Source organism: Rhinolophus ferrumequinum, chromosome 12, assembly GCF_004115265.2.
Source record: "Rhinolophus ferrumequinum isolate MPI-CBG mRhiFer1 chromosome 12, mRhiFer1_v1.p, whole genome shotgun sequence".
In the NCBI taxonomy this organism is placed as follows: Eukaryota; Metazoa; Chordata; class Mammalia; order Chiroptera; family Rhinolophidae; genus Rhinolophus; species Rhinolophus ferrumequinum.
The window spans coordinates 79793027-79809838 of NC_046295.1; the positions used below are offsets into that span (position 1 = coordinate 79793027).

At 45.5% G+C, this 16812-nt stretch overlaps 1 protein-coding gene across 2 annotated transcripts in view; it reads right to left on the reverse strand.

The window, feature by feature from the left end:
• MED27 (mediator complex subunit 27) overlaps positions 1-16812 on the reverse strand; it is a 191358-nt gene that overhangs the window by 65072 nt on the left and 109474 nt on the right. For both annotated transcript variants that reach the window (XM_033123817.1, XM_033123816.1), the window contains exon 4: positions 1422-1515. In XM_033123817.1, the coding sequence (XP_032979708.1) occupies positions 1422-1515 (94 nt within the window). The remainder of the gene's footprint in view (positions 1-1421; positions 1516-16812) is intronic.

Here is a 16812-nt window from a genome sequence, read left to right on the forward strand (position 1 = left end):
TATTAAAACAGAAGCCCCATGGGAAGGCAGAGGACAGGCCACTGTGAAACAAAAGCCAGCTTTCTCAGGCGGAAGGAAGTCACTCTCACATCTTACACCTGTTTACCTATAATCCAGCTCTCCCTGCTCATTCCCTTCAAGGCCAAATTCCTACCTTCATCATGAAATGGAAGCTCAATGACCCAGAAATAATTTGAACAAGCCTATTTCACTGAGGACGCTTCCATTTCTGTCTTCATTAACTCTTTGGGCCCTTTCAACGGTGCTGAAAGTGGGATTTGTTTCAGCGGCTGGGTCCAGGGGATCTTAAACTGTAAACAATTTGTACATTGAATGCAGGCAGAAAATACTTCATGTTCTGTAGACAGATACAAATTGTTTTCTTTTTCTATTAAAAGGACACTGCATTATCTCATTCACTGTATTTTTTAACTGAAAGAATGTGAAACAAAAGTAGCATGTTACCCAGATAAACGTCACTAATGTTTCCCCCCACAGATGAAGTTCCACACACTTAACAAGCCCAGTTTTCCTTTGCACACACACATAAGCGTGTTCTCCTCAGGTGCACGGCTTGAGTGAACAGTGGCTCATCCTGGGTGACTGGCTCTTTATAAGATTTTACAAGAGGGAAATACTAAAGTATGGGGAGGTCACACTAAGCCCCAAAGCAGCAGTAATAGACGAGACATAAAAGACACTCACTCCTGAAGTTCATCCCCCTGACACCCATCAAAACCACCCGTTATTTAATTAATTTGGCTTTCTGTACAATGAGGTGGCGTCTCAAAATCAGCGTTCAGGAAAGAGCCTTCCTGTGCATATTACCACACAGAGCCTTAGAAAATCTCCTATGCCTCTCCAGTTACTAACGAAAGTTAGCGCTTCTATTCCACCGCATTGCCCAGACACACCTGTCTTTGGTGAATTCATGCCACTACAAACATCAATGGGGAGGTTACAAGGCCACATCACTCAGGACAAACCAACCTCAGAAACAACAAAACCGGAAGTTGGCAGTGGTAAGGTCTCGGAGCACCGTCTTCAAACACACAATGGATTTGATAAATGATTTCCCACAGAACCTGGTTCCGTTTTACGAGGCTGTTTTCTTCAGCAGGATCCAATGGTTGGGCACTACTGTGGTCGCTGGGACAACGTAAAACCCATTCGCCAATGTACCATACACTGACTTCCTGTGAAATGGTCCTATCGTGTCTTTCCTCTCTGGTTGACTCAGCAATTTTGTTCAAAAGTGCCGAATGTTTAACCTACAGAATGCCGGTAAGAGAAATATGCTATTCACCATTGCAATGGGATTTACTTTCCATTCTACAGATCCTACAGCATAGGGCCAGAGATAAAATCTTGAGGCCAATTTTCTTCCCCACGGCCCTTCAAACAGGTCAGGTAGAACTTACCAGAAGCATTGCTGATGTCCCATTGGGTCTGGACAAGTGGATGGACATTTCAGGGAACATCCTGTCAATACGGCTTATGACGTCATCAACGTATCTAAGTGGGGAAAAAAACGTGTATGAACTGAACCGTAGTCAACGAAACACAAATCTACAGTGCACTGAAGACTTCAGACTGTTCTTCAATTTAGTTTTCTATTAATAGAAGACAGTTTTAAGAAGGCAAATGGGATTACATGGCTTTTCATAAAAAATACCCCCGCCCCGTTCCTTCTCTTGCCTTCCAGAGGAACCATTTTTTAGTGATTTCTTTAGTATGTCTACAAATGTGTTTTTAAATGTCAGTTCTTGCATTTTCACTTCAAGGCATGACCTAGTGACTTTCTTCTACAGACCAGAATGTAGCTGTCACCTTCCTGGCCACTGGGCTCTAACTACTGAGGTTCCTCCTTCGTCCTCTGGTACAAGGAATAGCAGCAGCTTCAGCTCGGGTTGCCTCGCTGCTGCCTGTTTGGCCTCTCGACTCAGTCGCCAGAATAACCAATTCCCTGGATTGAATTCCTTCTGTTTTCAATACCTGAAGTCATATTCCCATTTTCCTGGTTGGATTCTAATTCAAGTTATATCACAGCTTCTGCTTCAGTGGGTATTCGATGTTTACATTCTTAAATCTCGGCACAGATTTTTCAATAGCTCAGCTCCACAGTGGCTCATGAGTCCATTTACTTACTAGTACGGCTTCGTGCTTCTCCTTGATTTTCACCTGAGTAGTTTTCTGTGTACCTAGTCCAATTTCATCCCTAAACTCTCTGACTGTAAAACTGCTCTCACTACAGTCACATTCGACAATCTATCAGCTCCGTTTTTTCTTGAACACATTCCTCTGAGAAGGGAGTCCCCTGTGCCTCTGGCCCAAATGGAACCTCTATCTCTGAAGATTTCAGAACCATTGAGACCACTGACGTTGACCACTTAGCATGGTGCCTGGCACGTACTAAGAACCCAAACGACAAATACTCCTGGTACATCGTGGGCTATTCTGGAAAAATGCCCTCGCTTAGCGGGACGAATTCTCCCCTCCAGTGGACACTTACTGTGACGCCACCACCCACAGCACCGATAGCCGGGTCTGGCCCAGATCCCTTGAGAATAAAACCACAGCAGCATCTGTGCTCACCATCCACTCACACTGGACACAGAGGGGATGTAACATACAGTAGCTGAGATGCAAAACTATCTATTAAGGATTTCGCATTGGATTTCATATCCGTTGGATCTGACAAATTAAATTACATGTCCATTAGATCAGGGACATAGAAAAGCTATGTTCTCTTGAGGGAAGAGGGCGATTAGCACTCTACTCACAACATGAAAAGATTTTCGTTTGAAACGCAGGGCTCATGAAAGACAGCAGACAACATCATGCCATTTGTTAAAAAAACGATCACCCAGTTTATCAGCTCTGAGTGCCAGGGAGTAATCCTACTGATTAATTTCTCAGGTTTTCCTGACACAATGTTCTATATGGAGAGTTTGTGTGTGTGTGTGTGTGCGTGTGTGTGTTTTAATTTTGTTGGGGAATACTGGGGGACAGTGTGTTTCTCCAGGGCCCATCAGCTCCAAGTCGTCCTTCAATCTAGTTGTGGAGGGCGCAGCTCAGCTCCCCCAAGTCCAGTTGCTGTTTTCAATCTTTAGTTGCAGGGGCGCAGCCCACCATCCCATGTGGGAATTGAACTGGCAACCTTGTTGTTAAGAGCTCGAGCTCTAACCAGCTGAGCCATCCAGCTGCCCTATATGGAGAGTTTTAAAGTCCGACTGAAGAAGGGAGGAGAAGAACGACAGCAGTCCAGTGTGAGTACTGAATTAACAGTAAGAAGACAGAGCAGAGCTGTGTGAGAAGCGCCGGAGGTGCGCTGAAGGCTATTTGCTGCTGGGGAAAGAGGGTCAAAGAAGACTGATATTCTTCAAGGCTGCAAACGACTTTTACCAACTTAGTGCCAGACAGTTCTCTTCCATCTCTCGGAAGGACCAGAAGATGAGGACATGGCGTTACAAAGCAGACTTGCTCAGAAAGAACAAGAGGTATTTCTTTAAAGTAAGGCCACGTTCTCTTCATATTTTAAAATGGTTTAAAAAACAGTCTTTCCTGGATGGCTAAGAAAAAGCCTAAGACCCCACATATCTCCCACAGTCCCCTTCTGGATTTAAAGCTCCATGATATGCAAGCTTGGCTCTAGGCTAAAATGCTACAAAAGAGGTAGGAAGATGAAGAAAGGAGGAAATGAACACGTTTTCATCCTGCCTGATGCTTCCTGAAATGGTGGGAGCCACATGGCAAACTTCATGCCGACAGCTCACACCAAGGCCCTGGAAACATGTCCGCATTTACAAGCTTCTGTTCCGAATCTCTGTGTGTGGTTTACACCCAGTTCCTTCAGACTCAGCAGGAAGCAGCAATCTGCTGTCCTGTGTGAGTGGAGGTCATTGCTAAGTGTATGCTAATGGGGGAGGTGGAGGCAATGCCTCCTGAACTAAGGCTCAATCAATAGCCATCATAGCTCAGCTCCAGACGGATGGCAGACTGCAAGTGAACATGCAGAACGTCAGCACAAAGGTAACGTCATAATTTGCTCTCCCTTGTTCCTTTCACCTTGAAGTTTTCAAAATACTTTCTGGAAAACCTGTCTCGTTAGTAGGCAAGGAAAATAGGGGAATGGGTAGGTTAAGGGATGATTCCAGAAGCCCAGTTTTGTGTGTAGATTACTAGGCTCCACGCCGACCACTGAGCTCCTTGCGTTTAGTATGCGCCGGAGTTCTAGAAGGGCAGACACCTGTTCCTTGCCATTTCTGATTCCTTTATTTATGAGTTCTTTACTTGTAAAGGAAGGCAGTGGCAGAAGAAAAAGAATTCCTAGGGAAAATATCTGTTGCCGTAGGAAAGTGGGGGGTCTGGGGTGGGATTTCTGTTTTCTTCCCAACCAGTGATCTCAGACAAAGCTCAGAAAACTCAACCCAAAGAATTTACTAAGCAAAAGTAACTTTCAAGGAGACTGTTTTTCATTTACATGCCTAGCATAAAGGAGACGCAAATTTCCTTTTCACAGGTGACATTATATGTTTGCCAAAGAGAGAGAGAGAGGGAGAGAGGGAGAGAGAAAGTCGGCTGTGTCTTTTTAACTGAGGGAAATAATATCTAAATCCTAGGAGCAAAAATCAAAACATTTCATTTTTAACCTTCAAAACACAAATCCACCACGACCCCCAGTGACGTGACGGAAATACAGAGCTGGAGACAAATGACACTTCCTTTTGGCCGAGGGCGGGGCCGGCGCGGGAGGTGGTCCTCCCACTACTTCTCCGAAGCTGCCCGCAGCGAGTGCTCCGGGCTCTGCGCGCTGAGCTGAGACCAGGTAGGAACAGCGAGCTCCCTCCCACGCCCCCACCGTATGTTACACTCCGCTCTGTGGCAGGATCAAAGCACTTTAATTTTTACCTTTGGAATATAGGCAAACAAGCAGTAACACAACAGTGGTGACTAGTTTACACTTGAGCAGACGGGATGTGCAAAGACATTAATTTAGTGCCAAATTGAGCTGTGAGTCACAATTTGCACATATCTGTCAACCTGTTAGCAGGGTAATAACTTGGAAGGATCATTGTTCCTGTTTACATTTCAGAGGCCTTTCGAAAAGGGGCAGCTGCTTGCTTCTCCTCCTTGAAGCTCGAAGCCTGAGCTGGCTCGAAGGTCCAAGAAACAGGGGTAGAAATGCAAACCCCCTGACATCACCAGTTCACATCAAGGTGTGACTCATCACTTCAGGATTTGCAGGCAGAAAATTAACTTTCAAGCAAGTAGAGAATCCAGTTCCCCTGTCCTGCTCCCCATTACAGACTCTCAGTGGTTTCCAATCCAATTTTTCCCAGTATAACCCAAATGATTCTTTATCAAAGTTTCTAAAGGCTTCCTTAGAACTCAGCTTCAGTCTCAACTACTTCACTGTCTTGGCTGCGTTACAAACAATCATGCTGTTCTCAGATTTCTAACATTAATTTCTGAAGCCCTTCAGCCTGGTTCTCTTCTGATTTTCTTCAAGTAGCCTGGCCTGTTCCTTTAAATGTCCTTAATCAGAAAATTAGAGAACACTGGGCCCTCAGAGGTCCTGTCATCCAACGTCCCCGTAAATGCAGGAATGTACCACCACCTCCATGAGGTGTTCTGCTCATAAGGCCGCCCCTGGTACTGCTGGGCTGCCGGGCTGTTTCAATCCACTTATCAACGTCTCCACCCAATACCTCCATGTCAGCTTTCTGCAATGATACAAGTATTTCCTGCAAAACGTAAGGGCTTTCCTCAAACATGAAAATGACTATGGGGTTTTCTGATTTCTTTTATCAGCATTTTAAACTCTTTCTTGGCTCACAGATCCCTTTGAGAATGTATTGAACACTAGAATACATGTCCTTAAATATTCGCCGAGTGAATGGAGAGGACATTAAAAGTCGGCCATGGGGACCCGGGTCAGGCAGTTACGAAACAAACACACGCGACGTTCTCTTTAGCAGCTTGGAGAGTGCATTATATATCAGCCATCAAAAATCACCCACAGCAGAAACCAAAGTGCTCCACAAAACAAACCTCAAAGAAAGCAGCAGAGACTCTTCAAAGTCTTACAGCTTAATACGCAATCACAAATTCCCTACATCTGTTTTAGCAGAAGCTCAGTACATCTCAGAAACAGAGCCTTCCAAAGGAGTGCACTGGGCTACCGGCATGCCAGTTTTCAAATGCTGCTTCTAATGAGCTAATTAATTCTGCAGAAACGTTAGCACAAACAGGTGTGCTACCAAACCAGGGTTACAAGAGTGAGACGACGACGAAACAGAATGTGGAAGACATTTCCAAGGCGCTGGTTTTGCAAAACATGAATTTTCTACTCTACACATTAAAATATATTGAAAACTTTTTATTATTAAAGACTTAAAATAATTTGCTGGACAGATGGCTTGGTTCTCTAAAGTCTGACCCCCTCCTCAAAAAAAAAAAAAAAAAAGTCTGTACTCCAGCCAGTGATCTCATGTTAGAGAGATGTTTAGCAGCTCTAACCAGATTCCAATAGCATTTACCCCACACAGTGTGCACGATACATGCTGTTCATTTTCTCCACCCATACAAAATCAGGAATGCACATATTAATAAACCACCTTTTGGGGGAAAGGGTAATGCCCCGTAGATACCAAAAAGGGAATCATTTGCACGATCTGAAAATGATTTAAGATTTTCTTCCACACCTGTCCAGAATGATGACACCGAGAAGACTTTGCCAGTGGGTGGAAACAGAGGGGGGTTTGTTTAATTACTTCATGAGGATAAGATTGCCTGAAACTACAACTGTCAATCTCAGTACGCTGAAGAAAGAAGGTTGGGAGCATAGGTCAAACTCACTCATTTATTTCACTGAGGTCAGACTTGTCAGATTTTTGTGTCATGTCTGTGAAAGATTCCTGGTTATTCTCCTACGGAAATTAGAAGTATTTCCTAAACTGTACATTGAAAAGTAGGACTCGCTGGATGCATTACAGAAATGAGAGCCTTTGCTTAGACGGCCATACCAGCCCTCGCCACTCTCCCTGATCAGCCCCACCCCGAGCTACTAACGTGGTGTTCTTCTCTTCCAAAAAGACACTCAAAAATGGCAAAAATCTCTTTATGGAAACTCAACACCCAAGCAGACAGGGCTGTCAAGATTAGGGGCTGGCTTTCTCGGGGTGACACTGGCCAGGCCACAGAAGCAGACGCGGACCTTCCTGTTCTCTCCTTAGTAGCTTAAGCACTTCGAGCTATGTGAATATGCTACCTGAACCAATTTATAAGCACCAGGGCAAGCAAACAAAAGCTACGCTATGTTTCCTAAAGTTGCAAGACATGCAAAGACCCAGCACACACTGAAGTATATATAACAAATGTTCCTTCTTCTGTTGGGTGTCAAGCATCCCAAGCAGTTCAGGGCTACGCATGAACTGGAACACGTGACAAGTACCATCATAAAAACAGCAATCTTATTACACGTGATTTAGAGAGGCAAAGACTGTAGTCTGTAAGCTGTCTCTGTTATATCTATTAATAAATATTTATTGAGTGCCTACAGTTCTCAGCAAACAATTCCTGCGTTCAGGGAATGATATGAAATATTAGGGACAGAAAACAGCTGCAGTCGCTGGCCCACAGTGAGGCCGGTGTGGCTTTAGCCTGGGCTTTGTGCTGGACGCGAGTCCGGCTGAGCGGGGAAGCAGGCCCTGCACTCCAGGGTGCAAAGCGCTTTGGCATCCTCTATCGCATTGGATCTCTCACCTCCGCTATGAAGTCAGAAGGGCAAGTGTAAGAGTCCCACTTCAGAAATGACAGAAAAAAGGAGCTTAAGTGACTTGCTCAAGCTAACAGCACGGCTGAGTGACAGAGCTGAGCCCAGGACCCACGTCCGGTTCCCCATTCCAGTAGTTTCCTTCTTGCCCCTCCCCAGACTTTCCATAAGACACCCAGAAACAGTTCAGTGGCCATCACACCATCAGGTTACTACGTTCTCTCCTCCCAGTCATGCAGTAAAGGGCATCCGCGGCCTGAGCGAGCCCGGGGAACAGTGACGATGGAGGAGGACTCACCCTCCTGGGCTTACACTTCACTTGCTACAAGCCATTCTCCTCCAGGAAAACAAGACGAGTAAGTTAAATCTTCCATGCTTCTGTTGGGTTTTTGGTTTTGTGACTCTCAATTTATTATGTACAAAGTTGGTAGGTAACAGGAAGGGGAAAACCAGTAAATATTTGCTTTGCATTTTATTTTATGTTAATAACTAAAGCAGATGTTTCTCTACATTTCTGTTCTTCCACTAGAAATTTGTTCAGACATCTGTGGGTCCCAGTTTCCCCTAAGACATTTAAGCAGTGTATTATTAAGCTTGGGAAAGAATTATCATCTCAGCCGACATCTACCTCCTCCGCAGGCCCTAGCATGTCACAGAGAGGGGGAAAAAAACAAACAAACCAAAAACCCAAACAAGAAAAACAGCCGTATTGAGCTTTCCAGCAACACCAATTAACAAGTTATTGAATCAGTCATCTCCGTCAGATCCGGGGCAATGACGCATGGAGCTCAGACGGGCAGGGATGAAGGTGTGAACAAGTCACCCCGGGAGAAAGCACCCCTGAGCTTCTAACTTTCAACCAGGGAGCGGACGAGGACAAACAACGCAGCAATGCACGCTGCAGAGCTACACCCCTTTCCAGATCCCTCTCTTCCCGTCCAGCCCAGTCCCAGCTGTTTCCTAAGTGCAGACTGGCCTGGTCAGGTTTGGCACCTCTCGGCAATGCTTTGATCCAGTGACTGGTTCCAGAAGTTCAGAGTCTGCTGCACACACACAGAACAAGCTTTTGTTCCCATTTGATTTTTTAATGTCCCCGAGAATGTCCATGGTAGATCGCATGAAGAAAAATGCCAAAGAGAATGCTAACAACCACTGAACACCTGACTTGTTCCAGGCATGACACCGGATTAAGCAAATGCATGCCAGTAGTCACAAAGAGTCAACACATTTCAGGAAACCACAAAACTCTCCTTTCCCCCGCCTCCTGGGACAAATTTGTTTGTATGACAGTCATTTCACGTTTTCTGTTCACTCATCAGACAGTCACTTGCTGAGGAGACAGCCTGAGGTCTCCCCATCTCCAGCCTGTGCAACGATTCTGCACATGATACACACTCAAAAAACACTAGGGGAACTGGACTGATTTCAGCAGACTGGGTCACGGCTACATAAAGAACACAGAGTGAACAGAGCCTTGTGTGGTTATTGTTTCTTTTATAAAAAGCAAAACAATTCTGAGGCAGAAAATCTCATCCAACACAGTTTACAGACACAGGGAGGTAGCTCCCTCCCTTCCCTTTCTGACAGCAGTAGGGCAGACCAGCTGGGTTACAGAAGGCAGACTTGACATGGCAGCAAATGGAAAGTAACAGAAAAACGGAAACAAAAGCAGCCCTTCCTGGCTGGGGGTGTCTGGACTGGAGCTTCAGGGCCTTTCCCACCTAACAGCTTGTCTGAGGTCTCACTGCACACTGTTCACTCCGTATCTGACCCCCTTTAGATCTCTGCTGTCGCCAACCTTCAGGAGAAAAGTCTTCTCCAAGTACCCGAAATGAAAAACGGTCCAGGGCCATCATTCATGGCGTCCTCACTTGTCCCTCAGAGTCCATAGCACAACCCACCCTCACATCTGGATGGCTGTTAATACCCACCTGCCCAATAGACTGGAAGCTCCGTGCGCGGAAGGCACAGCCCGCGTGCTCCCTGCCGCCAGCGCCCCTGGCACACCGTGCAGCACACGGCGGGCTCTCAACGGATACCTGACAGGTGACTCTTGCGTGTGGACCAGTCTGCAGCGTAACAGAGCCTGAGGCCAGGGCTTAGGGCCCCGCACGCGGAGGCTCCCAACCTCACTGTGCCCTCATCTGGGACAAGTTACTGTAATGTCTATATGCTTCAGTTTCCTCGTCTATAAAACAGGGATTAAAACACTATCTTCTCCATGTGGTCATTATGAGAAATGAGTGAATGCAGCACAAAAAGCACTTAGCACAAAGTAAGCAATTAATATTGGCTGCTCCTTTTATATGTACAAATATTGCCTTTTTCTGAAAAAAAAAAAAGGTTAGGAACTTTGTTTGAATATAGAGGACGACAAAGCCTCAGTACGTCAATCGCAGACTGAAAACTGTGTGAAGAATAAGCATGAAAGGCAGGGAACGGTAATGTCCTCTCAGGCTTCCTGCTCACTTCAACACATTGTCACTTGTCAGTTAGTAAGGCGAGTTCTTTTCATGATTTTCAAATGAAGGCAGACAAAAGAGAGGGAAGGCTGTTGCTGACCCTGAAACAGGACTGACGATGGACGTGGGCTGCAGTGAATAGCTCTGGCTTCTCGAAGGAGACCTACACTGGCGGTCTTTCCGCATCTCGCTTTCCACCTGGTCCACCCCGCACAGTGGCCCAGGAGGGTGACTAACACATGCGTACGTTACATCCACAAGCCTTCTGACCTCTGGCCTCCAGCCGGCTTCCAGTCCGTGGTGGGCACCAGCCAGGGACTCAGCGGGTGGGTCGTGGAGGGTGGCTGTGACAACTGAGTAAGACTCCCTGCAATCCTACGGAGACGAAGGTTGGGTTTGTTCCCTCCACCCCCCGCCACAGCAGAGCTATGAGCAGCAGAGGGTCATGGGGACAGGGGACGGGGTGGGGCCAGGTCAGCTAGGACTAACTCAGGCTTTGCTACCAGCTGCGGGGGGCGGGGCGGTAACAGCAGTTCATGTGCACTGGTTCTCCACACCCCCCCGCCTCTACTATTGACATAAAGGGGGTCCATGGCCAGAAAGGTACTCTCCCTCCAGACTCTCCTCTTCTGTTCCTCCTCTGATTTCCCCCCTTTCCTTAAAGGGTCCCAGCACCTCCACGCTGTAGGTACAAAGCATTCCTTCTCAGACCACTGCCAATTGCTAGTTTACCTTTCCCTCTCTTTAAGTTCACTGTCAAATTCACAATTGCCCCAGACTAACAATTTCCAAAGTGTGACCTGCATACTCACCAAGGGCTACGTGAGGTGATGTTAGGTGATATGCGGGTGAACATGAACATTTTTAATTTAAATATATGTGTATATAGAAAAATGTATAACTAGCAAATAACACCTGTGAGTTCATAGATCTCACTTCTGAGAATGAGGCTAAGTTTAAAAATTAGTTTATTTAGAGAAAAATATTATGCAAATAATAGAACACCCGATCAAAGGTAATGGCAAAAATCCTATAGGTGGTTGTAAATGACTGAGTTTAGCAATCCCTTTAAAGTGAGGCAGGTCATAAAACAGCTTGGTTTCAAAAAGGTTTTGCTTGTCTTTGTAAATTGTGGGTTTTTTTTTTCATTCTAAATAAATCTTCACCTTCATGCCGTAAAAAAACAAATCTCCATACATCTGGAGATATTGCAGAGAGGAGAAAATGGATAAGCACCCTAGGCCGGGCCAGGGTGTTGAGGTCAGCAATACCGCGGAACAAGGGCTGCAGACGATCCATCACCCTGGGAGCTGACTACGCTGCGGCGTGTCTGGGAACACGCAACGGAGCACGGCAGGAAGGCCTCTGAATAAAAATAAAATGGCCTTCACACAGGCAGCAGTACGTGTTGCCACTGTCCCCAAACGCCTTTTGCCACTTTCAAACGAGTTAAAAATTGTGCCAGAACATGCTTTGCCCAATGGAGCCAAATCGATTATAGAATCCTCTTGGAGACAGGTGGATGATTTTTGCAGCGCCTTGAACAAACTCTCAAAGGGCGCCCTCTACAGGCTTCCAGCGGACTCACCAAACCATAAGTATATCATACTTCCCTAATCTGAGAAATCTTGGGGCAGTCTTTCAAGTCCTCGCAGAACTCTTTTATATTGTAAATCAGAGGAGGAATACAGTTAATCAAGACGACCTTCTGCTCACCCACGTCACTCCACCCCTCGGAGCCCCCTGCCTCCTGTTCCTCCCCCACATAACCCACCCCAAGGAAACTTGCCTCTGCCCAGGGAAAGGGGAAAACTTCAGGGGGAAAAAGCCCATCATTTATAAACAAGAAAGGTCATAAAAATGATTTGAAAAAGAAAAAGAAAAAGAAAAAAAGCACGGAAGGGTGATTTCATCCAAAATATATAATAATCATTAGTGGGTGTTCCTAAGAAGAGCCATTAACAGCCTTGTTTCAGTAATAAAACAAGCAGAAAATCAGTCATGTATCATAAAAATCCCCAGACATTTAGAGGTTAAACAATATGCTTCTAAATAACTCATGAGACAAAGAAGAAATCACAAGGGAAATGAGAAAATATCTTGAACTGAATGATAAAAATATATCAAAATTGGTGAAATGCAGCTAAAGCTCTACCTGGAGGGAAATTTATAGTTTCAAAAGCTTATGTAAAAATTTTTTTAAATGGCTAAAAGATCAAATATCTATGCTTCCATTTGAAGAAGTTAGAAAAAGAAAAGCAAATGAAACCCAAAAGGAGAAGTAAATGTTTGTAAATGAATGAAAAACAGAGACAAATTAGAGAAAAATCACTGAAATCAAGAGCAGTTAATTTAAAAGAAAATACATAAAATTGAGAAATCTATAGTTAGAGTGATCAAGGAAAAAAGAGATAAGACACAATTTATCAATATCAGGAATGAATGAGGAGACATCACGCAGATTGTAGAGACATTAAAAGACTTGTAAGAGAATATTGGAACAACTTTATGCCAATAAATTTGACAACTTAGATGAAGTGGACAGTCCTTGAAAGATATAAATTAGATAACTAATATAAGAAATAAAAATCTAAATATCTACTTTTAAAAAATTGAATTTGCTATCAAAAACCTCCCCATAAAGAAAATTCCAGTGCTACATGGATTCATTGGTTAATTCTATCAAAAAGTTAGGAAAGCAGGGCCGGCCGGGTGGCTCAGGCGGTTAGAGCTCCATGCTCATAACTCCGAAGGCTGCCAGTTCGATTCCCACATGGGCCAGTGGGCTCTCAGCCACAAGGTTGCCGGTTCGATTCCTCGAGTCCTTCAAGGGATGGTGGGCTCTGCCCCCTGCATCTAAGATTGTACACGGCACCTTGAGCTGAGCTGCCGCTGAGCTCCCGGATGGCTGGATGGTTGGTTGGAGTGCGTCCTCTCAACCACAAGGTTGCCGGTTCGACTCCCCCAAGGGATGGTGGGCTGTGTCCCCTGCAACTAGCAATGACAACTGGACCTGGAGCTGAGCTGTGCCCTCCAAAACTAAGATTGAAAGGACAACAACTTGACTTGGAAAAAAGTCCTGGAAGTACACACTGCTCCCCAATAAAGTCCTGTTGCCCTTCCCCCATTAAATCTATTTAAAAAAAAAGTTAGGAAAGCAGTAATACCAATCTTAGGGAAACTCAGAAAACAGAAAAGGAGGGAACGTTTCTCAACTCATTTAGTAGAGTATCCTGACACTGAAACTAGACAAAGGCGTTACAAATAATATATTCTTCATAAACAAAGACACAAAATTCCTTAACAAAATAGTAGCAAATAGAATCCAGCAATGTCAAAATGATCAAATATCATGATCAAGTATATTGTATAATGCAAAGTTGGATTAGCATTCAAAATGAACCCATTTTGTGGTATATACATACAATGGAATATTACTCAGCAGAAAATGGGTGCATTTTATGTAAATTGTATCTCAGTAAGACTGATTTGTTTTTTAAATGTTTAGAACACGCGCTGAATTCTCTGCACTAATCTCAAGTATTAATGGGATGAGAGTCCAAGTTAGTGATTTTTATTAAGACTGGGAGACAAAGCACGAGACTGCTCCCTTTGGGACTTTAGGTGATGAGAACTTAGTCAGCTTCACTGTGTGGGCTGCACGCGTGACACATGCCTGTGGAATCAGTCCTGAAAGGCTCCGGACAAAGCTGCCTCAGGCACCATTACTAGCCTCTCACCGGAGCCAGCACCAGTCTTTACCACACTGGTCAAAATGGACATGACTCCACCCACAGGAGGCTCCATATGCTCAGCACACACACAGCAGCAGGATTTCAGCAGAACAACCCCGTACGGGAAGCCCTTTTGGCCTCCATATTTGCCCATCTGGACCATTAAGAGTTTCACGTGCATTTGAATACAGCAAACATTTTGGATATCTCAAGACAATTTCTGGATAGAAATACTTTCTTTTCCTGTTGAAAGGGAACAATGACTGAATCAGGAAGGCAATACTGTAGTTCAGACCATGAGGTCAGTCCTCCCACAGGTGGGGGGAGAGGTGTCCCAGCTCCACTGAGTGAGGCAATTACTAGGCTTCTACCTTCATCCCGAAACGAGGATAAGAGGTGGTTCTGACGTCTAAATGAGAGAATGCTGGAAAGAACGTAGCACGTCTCCTAGTTTAACTACCACACACCCAGGAGAGTAACAGTAGGTTACATGACGACGATCACAAGTCAGTAGTACATTCAACTGTCACCGGATCCAAGTTAACTGGGTTCTTTGGCCACGGCTTGTTCCACCTCCTCACCTGGACCAAAGCACGCAGGGCAGTGTGTGCGACTGAGAAAATCCTGGACTGGACGTGGGGAGACCTGGGTTCCATCCCGGCCCTCCTCCCCCTCAGGGCTACAGGGGGCAAGTCATCTGGCTTCCGGTCTGAGCTTCCTCTTCTTTGTACTAGATCATCTCTAAGGGCCCTTCCAGCTCCAGGCAATTCAATATGCGTTTCCTGAGACTATCCATCTCTGAACATTACATGTGGTAATTATTCTAGAAAATTCCATCAATCAGAACGTCCCATTCCTTAACCTTTGTGAATAACTGGAATCTATTGTACTTGATGGATTTTAGTAAAATCCATCAGTATTTTAATAGCAGAACTCTTCCAAGTATTGGCATAAAACACACCGCCTTTGTCACTGTTGGGGGGGGGGCATTACTAGAAATCTCCAAAGAAACTTGTAACTAGAAAGAATTACAGCAACCAAGTCTTAGGAGCTAAAGCTGAGCATCTTAACAGGAACCCCGACAAGTTTGTAACCAACAACGTGTACAGGAAAGACTCCGCCCACTGGAGTTCCCAGACCAATGCTGACTGGCTGAGGAGGATGCCCTAAGCGGCCACGTGGGCCGTTCTGAGGGCTCTGTAATTAAAGGGCACAGAACTAATATGTCTTTCAGTGGAGGCTCTCAGCATAACGTAGAGAGAAGCAATTATTTACTCAAATGTTAATGGCTTCAGAAATAGGAGCCAGGAGCATAAGCATCCAGGTCCTAAATTCTTCAATTCCAGACACCCCCTCTTGTAAACAGAAGTTCTGCTACAATGAACAGATGCAGCCTAACTCACTCAGTTGTGTTATATCAACCACTCGGCTTAATGCTCCAAGTGACACCTTCCCCGGAAGGCTATGCCTCGAGCTCTGACCTGTGAAGTGGCGTGCATACACGCACACGCGCACACACGCACACGTGCACACGCAGTCCTTCAGGAGGCAGAGCAGACTGCTCAGGAGTTGGGGACACAGCTCCTAAAGAGGGAACATCAGTTTCTCTTGCTCAGATCCCACACTTGTCCTGCCAAGGAAAACCGCGGTGAATCAGCCTGCGAGTGAGTCACCACCACAAAGGTGTTCACGTCGACGGCCTGGCATTGTGTGACCGCGGAAGACAACGCCTAAAAAACGACATGATCATTCCATCTGGTAAAAACAGGTGCGTGCCCACGAGAACACTGAGGAAGGGATGACACACTGGAGGGTAGGCACAGAAGATGCACGCAGGAGCCATCCTTTCCGGTGCACAAAGACGTGAGAACAAGGCGAGAGTCTGTCCCTAACAGAGACGAGATGCCGCTACTCCTACAACAGGCACAGGGCAGCTGCTGAGTGAAGACGGATCCATTATGCTGGGTGATGAGAATATTAAGAGCAAGCTCCAGCAGGGAACACTGAGGCTACATGTTAGGCAGAACTTCACAACTGGAAGGACTGCCGGCAGAGCAGAGGGCTGCCAGGAGAGGCGAGGAAATGACCACCTGTAGAGGCATTCTAGGTGAAAACTCGACACCTGCTTCCTCATTACAACAGAATTATTCCTGCCACAGTTCAGGAGAACCGGAGAGATGTGCCATTAGACAGGTCTGCTCTGATCGAAATAAGAATGAAAACAAGGAGGTTAAATGCCTGCTTTTCGACATCCTAACCCTCTAGTATAAGCGAGGGTTTTGCCCACTGGGCAAAACTCTTGACATTGAAACTCATCACATGCCTGTTAACACAGCCTGCCTATGCTACAGTGGGCAAGAAATCATCACAATGGCACCTTGTTTCAGAGAGGAGAGTCCAGCTGTCTGGGAAGTGGCTTTGGATAACACGCATCACAACCACAGAACAGTATTTCCCCCCTGCCTGAAAAGCTCTGGACAGTTCTCAGCCTTAATTCAAAGGTTTCTTTCTTCGAGTTCAAAAACAATAGCATTATTTGTTGTTAAACAAGGTAAAAGCATTTCAGTTTGATTAGCATGACTCAGAAACTTTTCATCATTTTCCTGAAGGTTCTAAGCGCCTGCTGATGGCTCTGGGAAATAGGACTTTTTCCAGATTTCCTCAGCAAATAATGAATTGACCGTTGGCGTCCGCATGCCAAGGCCTAATGAAGGCAGCAGGGGACGTGACGGAACTTCTGCCTTCATTAACTAGCCAAGGATCTCAAGCTGGGGAAACTGTTCTCTACAACCCCTTCACACCTAAAAGAGCAGAGCCCACCCACGCCCCACGGGACCCT